The sequence below is a fragment of the Aythya marila genome, assembly GCF_965140915.1.
Source record: "Aythya marila genome assembly, chromosome: 7".
NCBI lineage: Eukaryota > Metazoa > Chordata > Aves > Anseriformes > Anatidae > Aythya > Aythya marila.
The window spans coordinates 19,651,930-19,672,945 of NC_139048.1; the positions used below are offsets into that span (position 1 = coordinate 19,651,930).

Here is a 21,016-nt window from a genome sequence, read left to right on the forward strand (position 1 = left end):
CTTATGAACTGACGCCTCCTACTTCCAGTGATGTTTCTAATGAACAATGAAAAATAGGGAAGGGACTGGAGTTCCCTGTCTGCACAAACCTTTTTTCTTTCCTTTTTTTTCTTTTTCTTTTTTTTTTTTTTTTAATTTTATTTTATCAGATGGATCAACCAGTATCCCTTGTAGCCATGTGTAATGGAGGTACTAGCACACCCTCCGGTGCCAGTGTGCCCCACTCTCTGAGGAGGTGCTCTCTGCAGAGAACCACCACAACTGCTAAAAAATCATCCTTTGGGATCCAAGCCCAGGAGCTGACTCCTTCTTCCCACACAGAAGAAATCTTGCAGCAGGCAGCGGAGATGGCACACACATCACGTCTGAGGTACAGTGCTGCCACTTGGAGGGCAGTCACCTCCGCCTACAGCCCAGGTGTCACACCTCCAGTCACACCAAACTCAGAAAGGGGTTTTACACACACTGACATGCACACGTGCACACACACACACACACAGTTTCCTCCATCATTTCTTATCACACATGATCTAGAGGCAATAATGCCAAGGGAGTGTTCAGGTAAATTAATTTATATGAAGACTTTGATGCTTATTATTAAGATAATGAGTGAAAGCTGCAATCAAGATAAACGTCCCTATTTTGCCAGGTGCTCTACAAACCCTCACTGGAAGATACTCACTGTCTCCAAAAGCTTATAGTTTAAGTAGACACTTTGGCTGTGGACGAAGACTGGGGCATGTGAAAGGGAATAATTTATCCATGGTCAAAGTCTGAGCTGGAATTAGAAGACCCTGTTTCCTGAGCAGGATGTGCTCTCTCCCCTGAGCATCACCACCTACCAATCACTGATGCAGTCTGTAAATAGGCATTAAAAAAAAAAAAAGCCTCACAGAAACCAGCCACACTTAATTCCTGAAGACATTTTGTTCTTTCTCCGCTTACAGAACCCAGGCGGGTAGGGCTGTTCCAGCAGCTGCATGCAAGGCTTCGGACGTAGCAAGAGCAGACAGACTCTGGCTGTAAGAATGACTCCTGTCATGTGCAATCATCTATCAGCACGCCCTGTGGTGCTAAAAAAAGAGCCCTTCACAGAGCGCACAGTGTGCACTGTCGGCTGAAATAAGAGCTGAGACAGCATCGCCATCCCCGTGTAGCAGAGGGAACTGCAGGGACTGCACGCCCCGAGCTCGTGCTTTCACTGCCACCAAGGGTTATGTATTTTTTACTCTTCGCTCACCCTGATGACACGAGATCTGAATCATTTTGCCATATTTCTGAAAGCTGAGCAGAGGAAGGGTGGGATTCTTCTTCCGAACAACTGCTATGAAGGCTGGCAGAAACTGGGAGTTAGCACGGCTTTTGTGGTGGTAACAGGTAATGACAAAGTTACATAAAATACCTAATTCCAGAAAATACCACCTGGTGATGGATTAATGTGGTAGCAGTTGTTTTTTGTTTGTTTGTTTGTTTGTTTTTGGCCTTCTCTCTATTGGTGTGACATGGATGGTGTAATGAGTGCTCTGTCCTGTAAACACAGGGCTCATTCCTACTTTGCATGTATTACTGTAAAACCGGTGCAACATCACTGTTGATTTGCGCTCTGAGACCAGATTCAGGTCACCAAATAAACTCTGGTGCTTGGGAAAAGCTCACTTCATGTAGGGTCCTCTTTTGCGCCCAGTAGGGTGCCATCCCAGTTCACCAAGGTCTCAGCCCCAGGCAGCCCCTGACCAGAAGTCTCCCATTTCACAGGATGGCCTTGCATCCACCTCAATAGGGTTCCCTGTCTCAGCACTGACATGGTGTAGGGAGCAACCTCACTCCCCTTCCTCTCCCAGGTAGCAGGCTCCGCTCTGCTGTTTTGAGCTCAGATGCATCATACGATACATCACCTCACTGCCCAACTCTGGGCAAGTCGTTACCTGTGCCATGCTGCACTTGCCAGCCTCCACTCAACAGCTGATGTTTCATAAGTGTACTGGGAGGCTGTATTGGACCATGTCTTTGGATGCTGCTGTGATGGAGGTCAGACACGAATGACTTTGTAAAACAGGGGTACAAGCAAGCTTGACTGCTATCAGTTGTGACAAATGAATGTAGCATGGCCAGAACAGTTTGTTGTCACGTACTGACACCCCTTAGCAGCACCTGACCAGAATGAATCCCTCTTTCCTAAGTGGGCTTCAACATTCACACTCAGCAAAGGGTTATTGTTTCTTGCCACATTTCTCTTTCCTTCAGTCTCTGGACGTCTTCTTTTTAGGGCTTCAAGGAAAATCTGTTCATCTTCATCAGGCCTTAGCCCATGCTCTTAGCCGCATCCCTTTAGACAGGAAGAGAAATACCTCCTTCAGAAAGCATTATGCTTCAACAACACTCCTCTCTCTGGCAGCCTTCATCAGTGGGGAAAACAGGTTGACAGTATGAAAGCCAAGGGTCTTATTCCCAACAGGCAAACAAAAGTGCTGCTTTGCTATTTATGTAGCAGCCTGTTTTTTGGGACATTTAGAACAGAGGTCAAGGTTGTCCAACAACAGTGTCCACAACATTTTTCTAACAACCATCAAAAAAAGTGCCTCGTACTTAGGATTTTGACAGGATCTGGATTCTGTCTTTGTCAGCAATGGTATTTGCAAAGGATTTGTAATACATGGTGCCAGTTTACCCTGCATGCCTTGAAGCTGTTTCTTCATCCCAGCTGTCTGATTCAGCCTCCAAACTCCTGATCATCACCTTTTATTGGGGCTGACTGACTATTTTGGCAGAAGAGATGATCCTGGTCGGTACAAATGGACACTGACGCTAGAGCTAGAACCTGAGCCCTAGATTTTATTAGGAAAGGATTCAGCTTTCCTTACAGCTCAGAGAGTCACAACACCCCATAGGCTGGTCTGATGCTCATTGCTGAAGTGCAGCCACTCCCAAGGTGGAAATGAGCAACACAATGAAAGCCAAGAGAAGATTTTGGCCAAAGACAGAGCAAGAAAGATCCATTATTTTAATGCATGAACACAGAATGCATGAGATCTCTCGTGCAAACAGCCAGGACCCCCACTCAACAAGTTTGGGGCAACTCAGAGAGGTCTGTATGCCTTCTCAGCCTTCCCGCCTCCTATAATCTATCGCGAGCTTTTTGTCATTTGATGCTCATCAGAAAGACTCATTGCCTGCAGCTCAGGACTCTCAGCTTGCCTTTCATTTGCAAGAACAGCATGTTCCCAGCCCTGCCGATTCCAGAGGAAACAAGCCCCAAGAGTACCTTAAAGGCTTGGACACAAATAGCTCTCACTGTGTATTATTCTCAAGCCAGTCTCATGATTTTGCAGGCCTGACTCATCGCGGGTAAATGCCGAGGGTTAGTCATGTTAGTCATCCGTAGGCAAAGAGAAAAAGACCTCACTGGGCTTGTGCCAGCACAGTATTTACTACTGTTTTAGGGCAAACAGCTGAGCCAGGACTGTGGGCCCCTGACCTAGGGGGTCTTCCTAGGGTCTATCAGGGGGCACGAGTGTGAAAATGTGGTTCCTGATCTCATGTACAGAGCATCCATCTCCCTCTTGAGGGTCAGTGAGCACCTGGCTCTTCCCGAGGTGTCCATAGAGGACTCGGCAGCAGCCACTGCGCTGCCCAGGGATGAGTGCCATGAGACACGTGTGGTGGCCACAGAGAGCACGTGTCAGGCTGCTGCTAGCCCTCCGCACGTGTCTCTGCTCCTCTGCTGTGACGTCTCTCAGTTTTTCATGGGTTTTACCCCTGCTGGGGGCTCCAGGTGCTGTGGCCTGGAGGAGAGGGGAGGTTTTTTATGCCAGGATCCCCTGCAAAGCCTGGACACGGTGCAGTGCGGTGAGGTGGGAGCACCATCTGCCGGCTGCTGAGCAGAGGCCTGCAGCCATCCGGGGCGACACATGCCTCTGCATGCTCATTAGGCCGCATGGCAAATTAGTGAAGGAAAAGATCACAGGATCATGTAAAACCCGCAGATAAAGCTCCTCCTGCCCGTGTTACAAAAGGGACTCCAAGCCAATCAGTCTCGGCACCAGAGACAAGCAAAATCGCTCCAGCACAGGCTGGCCAGCTGTAAGCCGGCCGGGGCTATTTGCAGCTCCTGCCGAGCTCGCTGATGGGTTCAGCTAAAAAAGATCAAAGCATGCCACGGGGCAGATTTCTTAATGAAAGGGCTTGATTTTGCTCAGTTAGAAATGGGGTTTTGTTTCCAAATATTGCTGATAGTAATAATATTGAGGGGAGCACAGGGAGTCTGGAGAGGAAACAAAATGCATGCCTGTGGTGCAAGAGGAACCTATTTCAGCAGCTCCCATGCAGAGTTTTCTCGGGTTCCTCAGGCCTGTCAAAGACACCCATTAGCCATTATTTACACTGCTCTGCTGGGCCACCTTCCTGCTTTTCCTGCTTCATCCTCTTGTCCACTCCGGACCTCTTGAATCCAAAGACCTTTCCCTTCCAGCTACTAGCCCTAAGGCCACTACAGCAGGGTATCTTTGACTCCCCGTGACTCAGTCTGTGGTGGCCCACACAAGCCTCTGAAAGATAGTGGCTGTGTCCAGGCAAGCAGCAGCACGTGTGCTCCTGGTCCCACAGGGAGAGCCCAAATTTCTTTTGAGGTGTGTGGGGACAGGAGCAAGGTGCGGCTGGCAGGCAGCTGGGGCATGGTGCTCGAGCTGGGAGCTGGCATGGTCCCTCTCATGTCCAGGGTGATCTTGTCTCCTGCCAGCTGGTAAGGAATGTGCTTTTACTCACTCAGTCCTGCTCTTCCTAATTACACCTTCATGGAGTGCTGCACATAATTCCCCTCCCACCCTGACTGTCCTGCTTCTCCAAGCTGATGCTGCTGGTCCTTCGATGGGACAGCATCCTCTCTTCCCCCCTCAAATGCACACACAGAGTTTCCTGTGATTCTCAAGAGGTGGTTCATCCACACGTACACACCCCTCAGCACTTCTGTCCCTTTTGGTGCCCACTCAGAGCATGCTGGCAACAGATGCTCTGCACCTGCACTCGCTTTCTGGACTCTCAAAAGAGTGGGGTAAAAGTGTGAGCCCATGCAAGTTACTGCCACAGCAAGTGAAGACCATTCACAGGAAATACCCTCTACTGTTATAATATGGGATAGTGGAATCATGGTAGCACAGGCTGATGAACTGGAGCTTTTGAAGGGCTCTGAGCTCCCTTGCTCCTGGGCACAGCCACCTTCTAAGTGTGATGGCTAAGGAGGACTTCTCCCTGGAAACCTTTGCAGTTCCCCTGAGCCAGGCTGACTTGAACACCAGACCAGGTAGATGAAGTCTGGAGCCAAGCCTGAGGCCCAGGAGACCAGATCTGTTCCTAAAGTTTTTCCTGGCCACAACATCAGCTTTGCATTCTGCACAAGGCAAAAGCATGCTAGTTGTCTTGCTGAGGCTCTTCAAGAGATGCAGATGGAAAATGCTTTGTGATGTCAGAAGGAAAAGGTTTTTCTGAAACAAAAATGAGGGGGGAAAAGCTGTTAGCTTAGAAATTGCCCCTTTTCTCTGGGACACTGTTGAGTCTTACTGATCAGCTTCAGATGTGGCTTTGGGTCTCCTCCCAGTCCCCAGCCTAGTCACTGCAATAGTGCCCCTTGAACTGTCCCTGCATGAACCAAAGGGAGAACCTGCAAAAATGAGGCCAGATTTAATATTGGTAAAGCACAAGCAGACCTCATGGGAGCCTCCTCAGTGTGCGTCAACCATGCAGGGAACAGCGATAGAAAGCATGAAGGTTACAAAGTCAAGCTTACAGTGAAGAGGTCATGCAGCCATTTGCGTGTTCAGGTGTGTCAATACCATCTGTAGTGGCACAATCTTAGGTTGATATGGCTAAAAAAAAATAAAAAAAAATAAAAATAACAGGCTTCTGGGCACACCAGCACCTTTTCTGCCTCTCCAAAGCCAAAATGGTAAGAACAAACAAACAAAAAATATGTATTAGCTTCTTGCATTGTGCATACAACCCTTCTAATAAAAGGTATTAAATTTCCCCAGCTTTGTTTCTGGAATCACTTGACCACAGGAGCAGAATAGCACAGGGCAAGTTCAGCAGTGGATTGCAAGTAATATGTACACTTTTGGGGGCCTTTGTGGATGCTTTGACAAGCACAAGATACTGCTGAAGACGGATTTAAGCTGGTGCAAAAGACAAAGTTGCACTCAGTTCAGTCAAAGTCTGCTTACTGCTCTGGGAAAGCAGACCTTCCTGGGACTTCTAGCTCTTTCAGGAGTGAATTCTCTTCACTCCCTAGGCATGATCAATTTATTTATTTTGATATCTTTCATGTATCTTTTATAATAGTTATTTTTTATCCCTGATCTTTTTAATGGTTATTTTATTAAAAACAAACAAACAACAACAAAAAAAACCTGTCCTTTTGGGAACTTTGCATTGATGCCAAGAAAATTTTGAGATATCTGTGAGCCAGTCTTGGAATTTTTATCCCCACTTCTTAACCTCATTTTCACTTCTATCAGTTGTGTTGTTATCAGGGTGAAAAGCAGTAAGAGTGTTAGTGTCTTTATTTTTTAGGTTTTCTGTGATTACTTTTACAAGCTCTTTAAAGACAGTTGAGATTTTCTCTGTACTCTGGAAAATAAAACATCTTATATTTGTGTTTTGTTTATGTTTTTGTTTGTTTTTAAACAAAACTGTAAGCAAACCACAGGTGGTGGTAGCTCCTTTATCTCCTGTTGTCCTCAAAGCCTGCCTGCCTTTCTGAAAGATGAGCAAATACTCAAACACACATTACAGAACTCCATGCAAAGGTCAGATGGGATTTGAGTTAGACAATGGGTCAGATGGGATAATATACCAGTCTCTCTGGCTATAAAATGTATCTTAATGCTTTGTGGACCCATTTTAGAAAAATTACAGAGGCTTGGTTAGTAACAATAACAAAATTTGGTGAACATTATAAAACAATTTTGCATCCCATTTCTTTAGAGACTACCTCAAAGATTCTATTATACAGCCTTTAAGAACAGTAATTAAGTGCTTTAAAAATGTTTGGGACTTTTTTTTTTTTCCTCAGGCATTGCCTCCAGCCTCTTTGGCTTGAAGAACATGCTTGTTTACGGGAAAGTTACTATTGCATCTGATGGAAAATAGAAATTGACTGGGAAGGCTGCTGGCTCCAAAGCACCCTGGTGCTCTCAGTGTTTGTGTGAGCCTGGGGGAAAGCCTGCCTGCCTCTTGTGAAATCAGATATTAAAAACATAAATTCCCCATTTTTATTTTGTATCTGCCTACAATTATTTTTTCCTCCTTTCTGCAATCCCCTTACTTAATTTGTCATGGAGTAAATAAAAATAACTCACCCCAGCAGAGCTGGTGTACATCCTTCCTTTCCAGTTGGTCAAGATGTGACTGAAGTTTTGCCCAGTTTCAAAATGCTGTTGCTGCTGGATCCATGGAATGAGAAAACCGTGGTTCAAGTGTACAGAAACAAGCCTTTGGACACTTGCAAGAAGCAGCTGAAAATTCTTCCTGCTATTGCAAACGCTTGCCAAATGCAGAACATATTTTGAAAGCTCCTAGTGGCTGTGCTATTTCTTTCTCCCCGGCTTACCCTGAAGGAGCAGACCCATTCAGAGTCATGATTATGTCACTAAAACCATTAAATTTTGTTCAACATGGAAAAAATAATTGGGCTTATTCCCCTTACCTTTCAGTTTCTGGAGGTTTAGCCTCTACTATATATCTTTTCAAGCTCTTAGTATATATAACACCTTATTTTTTAAAATTCTTGTGGCTCTAGGAGTTGGGCTTTAATTTGTGCAAATACCACCAGCCTGGCTGTACTAGGATGCACCTGGGAGGCACAGCTGGCCCTGGGGTAAGCTGAGGATGGCTGCATTTTCCTTTCACCTGGGTGCTTGCAAACAGCGAGCCCCCTCCTGCCCTCTCCACGAAAGCACTGAGGGCAAAGGTAGTGTTTTGCCTGGACATGATGCCCTGTGCCCAGCTGGACCTGCCAAAGGGCATCTGAGAGCAAGTCCCTGCTGGCTGTGTGGATGGAGCCACCAGCCGTGGGTATTCCTCCATTTTGGGAGCCTAGCCACATCCTTGCCCTGGGCTGGTCCTTGAGTGAAATGAGTTTGATGGGTCTCATTGTTTGGCTGATCACAGCACAAAAATCAGCTGTGCAGCATGGAGAATGTCTGAAAGATATCTGGGGTGGCTGCATGGCAGCTTTGCTAGTTTTATCACAGGCACAGAGAAGGGAAGGCAGTGAGATGCTGGGCTGGCTGGCTGGTGTCCTGGATAGAAAATGACCTTCCCTATGGACCCCATAGGGCAGGGAGATGTGACCATGAGCTGGTGCAGAGGATGTTCCTAGGGCTTTGAGGCCCATCCTGTTGGCTTGGGGCTGGTTGGAGTGGCTGTGGTGTGACACCAACGTGTCCCCTGTGGCCAGGAGGGATGGGCTGGGTGCCCTTGGCTTGAGATAACAGCTCACTGAGTGACTACCAACTCTCCCAAACCCAAGATCCCTTTGCATGCACTTCACAGAACACCCTGAATGCAGAAATTGAGGGCGAGAGGGAAGGTTTAGCCAGAGGCCTTCTTCCAGGGCGGAGATGGCATACTGCAAACAGGAGGTGGGAAGAAAGGGCAGGTGTCCATGATGAGGGAGGAGTAGATGGAGTCCTAAACTGGCCCTGATCCCCCTTACGTTTCTGGGGGAGACTGAGGCAGGGAGAATACTTGCATATTGCTGTCCCCATCCTTCTCCTTGACACCTCCAAAGATGAGGCACAGGTGGGCCATCCCCAAGCCCCCAGGCCAGAGCACCCAGCTGCTGGCGGTGCCTCCGTGGCAGGAGGAGGTGAGGGCACAGCGAGCAGCCCTTCCTGCTGCCTTAGCGGGGGACAGAGAGGCAAGGCAGCAGCCGTGGAGATTGAGTCTAGTGATTGCTTTAAGGGATTTGCTGTCTCTTTCTTTCTCCCTCTCTCTCTCTCTTTTTCTTTCTCTCTCTCTCCTTTTCCCCCCCTTTTCCCTCCCTCTTATCCCTTTCGTGGTGCATTTGTCTTCGAGGAACCTGGGGTGTTCTTTTCATCAGTTCAATCTCTCTCTGGCACTTGAGTCCTGATTGGCTGAAGGACTTAGGGAAAAAAAAATCTTTAATTAAGTAGATAATCTCTTCTTAGGAAGTTCTGCGGCTCCATTTCACCAACCCCCTTTAGCTCTTACTTTAGGATTGGTTACCCTTCACAGAAGTTGGGATTCAGGGGGCATGCGCCTCTTCATCACACCAGGAGCGCTGGGTGGAAAATAACTCCATCCCTTCCCTAATTTTGTTGCATTTTTTTTTCTTTTTCTTTTCCCTGGTGGTGGTACCCAATTTTTTATTTTTATTTTTTAGGATGTCCTTTCTCCCTCTTTACTTGGATTTTATGTTTCACATGGACCCTTATCTGGGCATCTTCCTCCTCACTCCCTTCTTCCAACCCTGCTGTGCCTGGTGAGTATTGAGAGCACCTCAGCCTGTGTCGCAGGCAGGTGTCCTTCCCAGAGACCCTAAGGATATTCCTCTTCACCTTCCTAAACTTCCCCTCTTTTCCACATAGCTCTCTTCCGCTCTTTAGTGAGACCAGATATTTAACTAAGTCCCAAGACAACCACTGGCAGAGACATTTGATCTAAGCAGAGAATTCCCTTTCCCCCCCTCACCTCCCAGCAGTTACTCTATGGGACAGATCCTGAGCTGGGGTAAATTGGAATGGATGTCCCAAGAGCAGATATGGAAGATCTAGCCCCTCACTTCCAACTGGGGAGATATCCCATTGGGACAGTCAGGGATTTCTGGTTTTCCAAAGGCTCACTGTCTGCTTGCCTCTTATCTTAACCAAATCAAATGGGGCTTCTCTTATTCTCCCCAGAGAAGACAGTCCCTGATTAAGAGCTCAGAGACAGCAGGGATAAGCTCGATGCACAGGAGCATCAGTCTGATGCAGGCACAGGGTTGGGATTACATGTCTGAAATTCGTGTATTAGGGTTTCCTGGGGAGAAGCTTTTGGTGTAGAAATTGCTATGGTTTGGTTCCCAACCACCTGGGACCCATCAGAAGCATCCCCTGGGTATAAACCTGTGGCTATCTCCTGACGACCTATTGCTCATCCTCAGAGTTGCTTTATATTATTTCTAGAAATGTTTTATAACGGTGAACAGAAAGAGATTACATTTGCATCAGTCCTTGTATCATCCCTTGTGGAGTATATCTATCCCATGCTCAGGCAGAGATGGACTCAAATGACCGAGCTCTAGGTATTTTTTTCATAAGTGATTTCTACTGAGTACCCAAACTTTATTCTCCCTTTCTGTGATGCCCCGGGGAATCTGCTCAGTGGATCGCAGACTTATCTCTAACAGCAAGGAAAGTCTTTTCCCATTCAATTACTTAAATCCCCTGCCTCCCCCATAGCAGATCTCTGGAGTTGTTACTGTGGATGGAAAAAACAAAATTACAGAAAGGGAAACTCAAGACTAAGTGGGAACTCATTCTTGCTAGGGTGGGGGTGAAATCTGTGTTCTCTCAGAGGTTTTCTTCTCCCTTGTATACCTCTAATTATGATACAGTAGCAAACTCAGGCTAAATTTTACTTCTTGAGCAAGGGGAATATGTATGTTATGCAGAAAGGCAAAGCTAGGCAAAAACTCATACTGAATTTATTTTGTTCTTTTCCTTCTCCCTTTATATGTCTCTTACTTTCCCCGATATAAATAGTTTTAAAATACATTAAAAGGAAAAAAATAAACCAACATCGGTTAGAAAAAGTTCAAAGGGCAGAATTTTCAGTGCATGCAGTGGAGTGAAATACAGAAATCCCAGACATTTTCAATGGAAGTGGGATGTCTAAATGTCCTGCTTGGCTTTCAGAAGGTTTTATCTAAAAGAAAAGTTTATAGCTCAAGATAGCTCTTCTTCTCTCAGCATCTTGCTCATAGGTCATAGTTTCCTGAGAGAAAGGAAAATTGTAAACTTTATTTGAAATTATCATATTACAGATCCTGTCCTTTAACTCTCACAGAGGAGGAAAAAAAAAAAAAAAGAAAAAAAAAAAAGGTTAATGGGAATTGTAATAATCCTGCTTGCAATTTCTGCTGTTTATCTGATCTAAGTGCTTAAAACGCAACAAGATATTTTTTATTTTTTTTCCTTCTGGGATTTGATCACTATAATTGGGAGCAGGGCAGGGGGAGGTATTTAGATCAACAATAAATGCTTTTTGTATATGTGGCCACTTTCCTTCTCTGATAGTGAATTAGATTCTGCCATATAAGCTAGGTGGAACGGTCAACATGTTTCTAGACCACCAAAGTGTCAGGGTTGTATTTAGCAACTAAAAGGTTAATAAATATAAGAAAATCGAGAGAAATGAAATAACAAATGTAAAACCTCAAATGTTAATGAGTTACCTCCCAGTTTCTTATCCTGTAGGAATAATGTAACAACCTCTAATGCCACAACTTGTTTCCAAATGCTTTTTATACTTCAGATATGGGTTTGCCTCTAGTTTCTGGTGTTGCTGGTTTTCTAATAGCTTGAGGATGAAATTCAGGTTGAAAGTGAAATTGTATCCATTTTCTGCATTTAAAACAATGACAGTAAAGATCTAAATACAGCTGTATCATTTTCTAAAGAGAGAAATCTGAATCAGCAGCAGAGTAGTGTCAGTGGGTGATCAGGTATCAAACAAGTTCTTTAATGAGAGATTTGATAAGGCTCTCAGGGCATATTAAACTGAGGAGCAGGGTGCGTGTTACTGGGTAACACTGTAACTGAGTAGAAATTATCAGAGGCTTATTAGTATTTGATATGTGTAAAATATAATGGGACAGATGCTTGGTGGCATCATTTCCTATTGAACCCAACACCATGTGACAGACAACCTCTGCTATAGGTTAGCTTTGAGATAATTTTCTAATACCAGATGCAATGAAACACCACTTGTCCTAGGTTTGCTTTTTCTCAGGATGAGCAGAGTTAGCACACCCTGCCCAGTGCCCTGTGTGGGCTGTGGAGGTGGCTGCAGCACTCAGCGGGACCCCACTCCCTGCCTACTGAGGTCTGTCTGTGCTCTGCTCCCATCCGTGCAATGCTATCCTGGAGTTTGGAGGTGGAGGGAAAGAGTATTAGATAGCTAGAAAATATAAAAAAAATAATAAACAAATCATGTTACAGAGACAAAATCAAAGAGAGATGCATTTCTATGCTACTTGCCTTTTAGAGATGGCTCCAGTGGCATTGCCAACACTCCACTACTTCTGGGGCATGAGTGGCTTAATGGCTTTCTGTCCTTGCTAGAGAATATATCCAGAAAAACATATGCATTTTTCTTAGCTATATCATATGGTCGAGGACAAAGTGAACAGTTTGTCTCCATTGCTACCTTTTGTTCCCTCTCAGCATAAGTAAGAAAACTTCCAGCCATACAATGGCCCACTTTTCAGCAGATAGTACCCCAATATTCAAACTGTCCCATCTCCCCTTGTCCTGAATGCACTTGCAGCTGCAAGAATTATATGTGTGTGTGGGGGGGGGAAGCATACTGATCTGAAGAAATCCTTTACTCCTCTAAGTGCTGCAAACCCACGCAGCAGCGTGCCTGCCTGTTGATCGGAGAGCTCAGGGAAAATGCCTTCTGTCTCCCCGACTTAATAAAAACGTTCAGAATATCCTACTGGGAAATTGCTACCGTTCCATTTGCTCAGCTGCAGATGGTGAATTGGCATATCCTGAACTTGGCCTTTTTGTGAACCTTGAGGTTTATCCTGGGAGGAACAGACCCACTGCTTCAATGCAGCTATGTCAACTGACGCCTGCTAGCAGACTGGTTTTCTGTAAACCCTGAACCCGTGGATTACTGTCCTCCTCCTAAAGCCACCCTTACAACTTCTCAGATGTTCCTAGTCCAAGATGAGGCCCGCAAAGGTTTGAGACAAATGCTTCTTGCACACTGTGAATTTGCCTTTCCCTACCAAAGAAGTAGGAAGCCGTGCAGATGGGATGTCTCTCGTTTCACAAAGGCCAGATAAGAGAGGAATTGTAATTCCCTAGATCTTGCCTACACGAGGGCATTTTAGCAGAATTTTCTCACAGCTGCTACCAGGGGCTCAGATTCATACCAACACCATCATAAGCAAGCTAGTGTGGTCCCTACGGCAAAGCTCTTAAGGAAAAGGCAAAGGACAGGAGGGAAAACAGACGGAAAATAACTTGTTCATGCTGCTACCCAGTTGCGCGAGGATGGGGACCCACAGAGCTTACACAGCCTGAAAAGCCCCAGGTTCATGCCCCTGTGTGATTCAGGTCACCCGATGCTCTAATCACCCGGCTACAGATGCCGTCTCTCCAAGTCCCAGGAAATATTTAATTAGCTGTACAATGCAGAAGCGGCTCCCAGAGGAAAATTCCTCTGCAAAATAGCCATCAGCTTCATGCCGAAGCACCCACCGGGCCTGAAGAACAGCTGGGGCTGAATCCTGGGCCTGAAACAAAGGAAAGGGCCTGCTGCTCTCACACTGTGCCTTGGCCGCGGCCCCCTCCCACCTTGACCCGGGGGAGCCTTTCCCATATCTTCATCCATATGGATACATTTCCAAAAAAAAAAAAAAAAAAGGAAAATAGAAAAGTAGACTTGCCAAACGAAACTTTGCAAGCTAGCTCTTTAAACCCCTGAACTGTGAGTAATAGCAATGATCGGGTTTCTTGTGGTTTTGACTGAGCTAAAGCAGCTAGCCCTCCTTAGCCCTCCTTTTTGTGGTGTACCTCTGAGATCTCCGTCAGGGCAGCTCCAGCTGAGGGGACTGCCACATGGCTGCACTTCTTCCCCCAGCTTGGGGTGGTAGTGTCTGTTTTCGCCTGCACTGCTGGGATGCCCAAGCCAGCCCTGGGGTTCTCAGTGCTAAGGCTCTGTAAGAGCCCAATTTCTCTCAATTTATGCTCCAGCTTTTTGCTCTGTTACTCAATGCAAGGTCTCAATCAGCTCACATCACCTCTCCAGCCTCAGTGTCCTCCCCTGGGGTACAGCATGCACCCATCTCCTCAGAGCCATAGCGTGCCTGCAGGACAGGCTCTCTGCAGTCACCAGAAATAGTCATGAGGGTTATTTTGCAAACCTGAAGATTTGGAATGAGTTGATCGTAGGATAAGCCTCCCTCCTCTTGCTTCATTTCTGGCTAGGGATTGTTGGGGTTGGCTGTTGGTCCTTTCTGCCAGGCATAGCTGAGCTGCATCCTCCAGATCTCTCGTGGTGGTCACAGCACCACACATGCTCTTGATACTGACAGACCACTTGCATCCAAACAGCCTTTCTTGCTAGAGAAAGAGACTATGATGGTTTCAGTGACCATGATTTCCAGCACAGTCCTACAAATCGTTGTGCTGGTGCAGGGAAAGGAGCTCAAGGCTGCAGGGAACAGGGGAGGCCAGCGGGGATTTTTTTCCAGTGGAGAAATACTCAATGAATGCTGGCCTGTGAGCAAGCCTGGCTTAACAAGCCTGCAGCCTGGCAGCGACCTGGCTGAGGAGCTGGTGATCCTACACCAACCTGCTGAAAGCTTTCATTCAGCTTCAGCAGCCCCCAGCTGCCACCCAGCAACACCAGAAGCTCAGGACACTCTCAGTCCCTGCTGAGGACAGTGTCACATCCCACCACTGCCTGAGGAAAGGGGGAAACTGCTCTCAGCTCAGGCTCTGCAGTCACCCTGGCAGGCAGCAGATCTCATGGGGCACGGTGTGGCCTTTTGGGCAGGGCAGTCTCAGGTGGGAGCAATGAGAAGAGATTGCTGTTTTGCTTTTTCCTCCCCTCCCACCTGGAGGCAGGAGGAACCGGTTAAAAATGTTGTGTCACGGCAAGCAAAAACCACATGCCAGAAGAGCGTGAAATTGGTTACAAAAAACTTGTGATTCAAAAAACAAATATGAGAGATGCTTTCCTTTATTTTGCAATATCCTTAGGAAGAGAGCCCACATTTTAATTTTTTTTCCCCTCTGTAAAAGGAGTAGAATTTGCTGATCTACAGAGCAAAGCAGGGGGATCATGAGGCTCACAGAACTGAAGATTTTCGGAGCCCCAAATTTAAGATTACTGAAGCAGACCTCACATATTTTCAGTAGAAAAATTAATTTATATGAATAGTGGCAGTTTTCCATGAACAGTAGCAGAAATAAAATTTTCACAGGAATACTTACAAGAGGGCAGCTCTGGAAACTGTTCATCTCATTTTTTCACATTTCACTTGGAAAACATCAAAGTTTAATTTGGGCTAAGCAAGAGGAGAGCATGGGCTGCCAAAGCTGGCTTCACAGGAATGCAGGAGGCCGTGGGGAATGGCCCATCTCCTGGGGCTGGGCGCACACTACCCTGAGTTAAGCTGAGCAGCGTTTGGTTATGGCAAAAAGCAAGGGCAGGGGAGCAGGGAAGCGCTAAAAAGATGGGGGAATTGGTATGAAGGGCAGCTGTGAGAAGGAGAGCGAAAGGAAGGAGTGGTGATAGAGGACAGGGGACTGCAGCAGTGGGGAGGGAAAGGGGTGCAGACAGCAGGGCTGAAGAGTTGCTCTGGAGAGGAGGACAGAGGAGAGTGCAGCCATGGGGACCAGGGGAAGAGGAGGTCCCTGGGGCTGTGCAGGCAGAGAGGGTCCAACCTGGAGGGGGGAGCAGGCAGGGGGAAGGAGGAGGCACCAAGAGACCAGAGGTGCCTGCAGCCAGGAGCCAGGCAGGCTGCGGGGCTGAGAGGAGAGCCCTGGGATGCCAGGCATTCCCCAGGCCCCTCCGCCGTCACCCCCTCCCTGCTGACACTGTCTCTGTCTTCCAGGTCAGTGAATAATTTCCTGATGACGGGCCCCAAGGTAAGAGAAATCCCTTTGATCTCTGTCCCTGATTCCACTAAACCCAGGGGAGGGGGTGGGGGGTGGCTCCTCCTTCCCACTCCTCTCCATCCAGCCTCAGCCAGAGCTCCCCTCACCCCAGGACTCCAGCAACAAGGCATGGGAGGGCCAGGGATACCCTCCTAAGAGCCGCAGCTCTCAGCAAAGGAGCCTGGGATCCTAAGCTGCTTGGGGTCAGAATTTGGACATAGATCTATTGACATCAGGTGAGGATTTCACCTGCCATCTATTGCTTCCCGCTGATCAAGTCAGCATCAGGACCCATGGTTATCCAGCTGGAAGGACACTTTCTGTGGCCCTACAAAACACGCTTCCCCAATGAGCACTGCTGGAATTGCCAGGAACTTGTTTGGTGTTTTTGACTCCCCTCCTCCTTGGATCCCTCTTTTAGAGTCTTATTTTTCCCTAACCAGGACCAGCTGTAAAATTCACCCCCAGATTTTTGTTCCTCCTGATAAACCCATCTTTAGAAGCCATCTCCTTTCACACTGGAGAGGGAAGGGTTTTCCCATTGCCAGGGCTGGCCAGCACATTGCTCCTAACATGGCTACTAGCCAACAGCTCCATTTGGCCTTCTCCCTGCCAGGAGGCTCAGCCTCTGACCCAGCACAGCAGAAAATGCATTTCCTGCGGCTGCTGGCAACTGCCAGACCCCAGGGGAACCAAACCCAGGACAGCCCTTCAGCTCAGTACATCTTGTCTCAATAAGATGGCACACAGGTCTTTTGCAGTTGAATGCCAGCCTCCTAGGGAGTTTGGTGCTCTGCACCATACATCTCCATCCATCGAGACCCCACAGCAGCAGGACCCACAATATGCAGTGCCAGGGTGATGCCGTCCCCCTCCTGACCTGCTGCTCTGCCCCTAGGCCTATCTCATCTACTCCAGCAGCGTGGCGGCCGGGGCGCAGAGCGGCATCGAGGAGTGCAAGTTCCAGTTCGCCTGGGACCGCTGGAACTGCCCCGAGAGGGCACTGCAGCTCTCCAGCCACGGCGGGCTGCGCAGCGGTAAGGAAAGCATTGGACACCACTACCGGGACCCCCTTGCCACAGGTTAGAGCCCAGCAGCCCCTCCTCTCTTCCCATGTGCCTCCTTTCCTGCTCCATTCCCATCTGGGCTGTCCCTCTCCTGGGAAAGCTCAGGAGGGATCTTCCAGGAGGCCCCTTCACCCATCAGGCATGTGCTGGGACTTAGCTTCAAGGCAAGGCAGCCTTGCAACTCCAGTGCTGCCTCTGGACCAGCCAAGACCCAGATGGTGCAGGAGTGCCCTACCTGTCCCCTGTGTGGGCTGCTGGACACACCATGCCCAAGGGGGGCCTCTTGCCTTCAGGGCTGGGAATCAGCATGGGGCAATGAACAGAGGGATGGGAGTGAAGTGAGCAGACAGAGCTCTGTGGAGGCTGTGTTCTGGCCAAGGAGCAGGAGAAGGAGGAAAATCTCCCCACAGCTTCCAGGAGGCTGTGACGTCAGAGATACCTGGTGCAGAAATCCAGTGTTAGCTGGGATGGGGAGAGGGTCCCAGAACCATTCCTGTCTAGGTTATCTGCTCAGACACAGCCCATGCTGATGTTAAATGAAAGCCAAAGGCCCAGTGACATTAGCTGATGAACACCACACAGATGTTGCTGGGCAGGTATGGGCTCCACACTGAGCCCCTGTCAGTCTGGGCTGGTGTCTAGCAGAAGAAAAGGCTTGAGGGAGAAGGCCCCTTCCTCCCTGGGGTGTATCAGTGAGATGAAGGGGACATTTAGTTGTCTGTGCTGTATACCCTCTGGTGAGCTCCCACGACAGCCAAGTGATGAACTCATCCACAGCCTTGGAAATAGCACAAGTCATTTTGGATTTAGACTGGCAGCTTTCATCTTCATGTGGTTCAAGCCAAGACAAAGCTAATCTAACATATAGGGTATCCTTTCTTCCCTGTTCATTGCAAATCTCACCCAACCCAGTCTCCTGCATGGCAAGAGTCATTTCTAACACTGGTCTTGCCATGAAATCTTTAGCACATTTGCTCTCCTTGTCTTCCCACTTGACAGCAAACCGAGAAACCGCCTTTGTCCATGCCATCAGCTCTGCAGGCGTCATGTACACACTGACCCGGAACTGCAGCCTGGGGGATTTTGACAACTGCGGCTGTGATGACTCCCGCAATGGGCAGCTCGGTAAGGACAGACAAGCTGGGGTCCCCCTGTCATGCCCCAGACTGCAGGAGGAAGCTCTCCTCTCCTCCACAATTCCACCAGAATTACTGTTGGGGAATGCAGGATGGCATTTATAGGCCTCAGGAGCTTTCATCAGTGCGGCAGATACATGAGATCACAGTCAGGAGAAACACTGGCAGTGCCCAGCCTTCATCTCATCCCCATCCCTGCTGTCCCCAGCCTCTAGCTGCTGCACAGCCCTTGGTGTGGAACCCCAGGGCTTCACCACTTTGTCTCTCCCCTCAGCTCTCACACAAAACAGTGAAATTTGGGCATTTTGTTTTGAAAAGAAAAAAGTGAGATTTTTAAATTATCAAGATCTTTTAAAAGCCTTTTTTTTCTTAACTGTACTGGGCAGTTGGTGTGCGTCAGTTTGTGACAAACTCCACTGGAGTGCCCAGTATTGAGTAATTTGCTTTATTGGCTAATACTTTTTAAAACAGTCACCATTTCATAGGTGTCAGAGGCCTGGGATGGCCCATCTCTAGCAGAGCAAGACTTTTGGGCAACGACACAACAAATTTTATCTTCTCTGGAAAATTGAGCTAGTCATGCTACACTTCCTTTCCCCAAAACACGTCTGTTTTTCATGAAATTTTTCCATTGCGAACTTAAAAACTTGGCAGGCAAAGGAAATTTTTGGGTTTGTCCAAAACATTACAGTTCAATTCCACGTGCTGCCACACTGACTCTGGGTTGCTGTTTCTGCGCTGGTTAAATGTTTCCATTCTCCCTTCGGCCCCAGCTCTTGATTTGGACTTCATCATCCACTGCAATCATCCACCTCCCATGAGACACCACCGCCTTTCCCTGCAAGAGGGCACCCAGGCAAGGGCCAGGCCTTTCAGGGACAAGAGGCACAAGGCCATTAAACCACAACGCCCACAATGTACCACTGAGGCACACAAGGGTCAGAATATTCCAGATTTCAAACCTTCCCAGAGAATCTGGTATTTTTCTCTAGGAGGAAAAGAAGAAACCGCACAATGTGTTTCCAGGCAGCTGAGCTAAATTATCAAGCCCACACTAGGTTAGCAAAAGTACCCGCCGCGTCTTGCTGTATGGTTTCAGACTGGTCTGGTTAAAGTCATGTTTAGAGGGAAGGTGATTAAAGACCCAAAGCCTCATCTATTTAAGATTTCTAATATACGATAATTAACAGCTTCTGAATCCTGTTCTATAGAAAGCCTGGAAATCCTTGGGTTTCTCACATGTGCCTTCACTTCCTGCATGAGCCACATACTGCCCAGGTCTCAGCAGAAATGGCAGAAACACAGGGGGAAGGAAACTGGAAATACCACTGGGCAAATGGCTGGCTTTGTCCCCCAGCCTCCATTCCCCATCCCATTGCTTCTGGTGATCGCCCTTTCTCATCCCTGGGGCCACAGCACGGTGAGGGGCTGGTTCCCTGGCAGTGCACATCTCATCTCCTTTCCTAGGTGGGCAAGGCTGGCTGTGGGGAGGCTGCAGTGATAACGTGGGCTTCGGGGAAGCCATCTCCAAGCAGTTTGTGGATGCCCTGGAGACTGGACAAGATGCCAGAGCTGCTATGAACCTGCATAACAATGAGGCGGGTAGAAAGGTGAGCCCCCTCCCTCCCTCCAGACCTGGAAGCACATCCTTGATGTGCTCTGGTCATTCGCTATGGAGACTCACTGTTTGCTGTGGCTAAAAGCCCAGGAGAAATAATTACCTTGCTGAGGAGAGGGGAAGGCGGGGTAGCAGTACTGACATGAGTGTTTGTTCTAACATAGCAAACCTTCCGTGATTACCCTGCTAACTCCTTCTTGCTGTCCTTTCTCACTCTTCAAGTGGTAAAGTACTGTGGAGAAGCAAACCTGAACTTTTAACCAACCATCCCTGGGCAGGGCTATTGTACAAGGAGGGGCCATGGCAGACCTCTCCACAAGCTTGGAGCCAGACCTGTCCATGAGCTGCAGCACAGAAATGACCCCCGTGAGCCCTCTGGGCATTTTCCTGCATCTTCTTTCTCTCCTCATCTTGCAGGCCGTCAAAGGGACCATGAAGCGGACTTGCAAATGCCACGGCGTGTCGGGGAGCTGCACCACCCAGACCTGCTGGCTGCAGCTGCCTGAGTTTCGGGAGGTGGGCACTTACCTCAAGGAGAGGTACCACAAGGCCCTGAAGGTGGACTTGCTGCAGGGGGCAGGGAACAGCGCTGCCAGCCGGGGTGCCATTGCCGAGACCTTCAGCTCCATCTCCAAGAAGGAGCTGGTCCACTTGGAAGACTCCCCTGACTACTGCCTGGAGAACAAGACGCTGGGGCTGCTGGGCACAGAGGGGAGGGAGTGCCTGAAGAGAGGCAAGGCGCTCAGCAAGTGGGAGAAGCGGAGCTGCCGGCGGCTGTGTGGGGACTGTGGGCTAGCAGTGGAGGAGAGGCGGGCTGAGATGGTGTCCAGCTGTAACTGCAAGTTCCACTGGTGCTGTGCTGTGAGATGCGAGCAGTGCCGCAAAAGGGTCACCAAGTACTTCTGCGTCCGCAAGGAGAAGCGGGAGCGGAGCGGGGGTGGTGGGGCCAGCCGCAAGCTCAAGAGAAAGCTCTAACTGCCCCCTGCTCCTCCACGGTCCTCTCTGCCCCTCCTCTCCTTCCCTCCCCACCTCCCCAGCAGCCCCTGGCACCATTTTCTTTGGGGTTAGCTTTGTCTCATTCTCAAGCAAGGCCTGTTCACCCAGCATCACCTTACTGGGGCTTGGACAAAGCAGAAGAGCTCCCCTGGGCCTTGGCCATACAGGGCATTTCCTGCTAGTGCAGGGGCTGATGACCTCTGGGACACTTGTGTTGACAAAACCAGGTGAGATTTGGGCCCTTCAACACAAGTTTACTCTATCCAGTGACTCTTTTTATTGCTGAAAACGCAGCTGGTCTCT

The 21,016-nt window shown here is 48.3% G+C and overlaps 1 protein-coding gene across 1 annotated transcript; it reads left to right on the plus strand.

Moving 5' to 3' along the window:
- Nucleotides 1-9,057: 9,057 nt before the first annotated feature.
- Nucleotides 9,058-20,715, plus strand: WNT8B (Wnt family member 8B). Its single transcript, XM_082764739.1, has 6 exons — nt 9,058-9,496; nt 15,854-15,887; nt 16,795-16,933; nt 17,963-18,088; nt 19,567-19,709; nt 20,135-20,715. Exons 1-6 carry the CDS (start codon nt 9,399-9,401, stop codon nt 20,690-20,692), a joined length of 1,098 nt encoding a protein of 365 aa, XP_082620865.1. The 5' UTR covers nt 9,058-9,398; the 3' UTR covers nt 20,693-20,715.
- Nucleotides 20,716-21,016: the final 301 nt, after the last annotated feature.

Bases quoted from the DNA above. Each gene is read 5' to 3' on its own strand.
- WNT8B (XM_082764739.1), top strand. From the start codon at position 9,399: ATGTCCTTTCTCCCTCTTTACTTGGATTTTATGTTTCACATGGACCCT. The intron at 9,497-15,853 runs GTGAGTATTGAG...TCTGTCTTCCAG, and splicing joins TTCCAACCCTGCTGTGCCTG to GTCAGTGAATAATTTCCTGA. The intron at 15,888-16,794 runs GTAAGAGAAATC...CTCTGCCCCTAG, and splicing joins TCCTGATGACGGGCCCCAAG to GCCTATCTCATCTACTCCAG.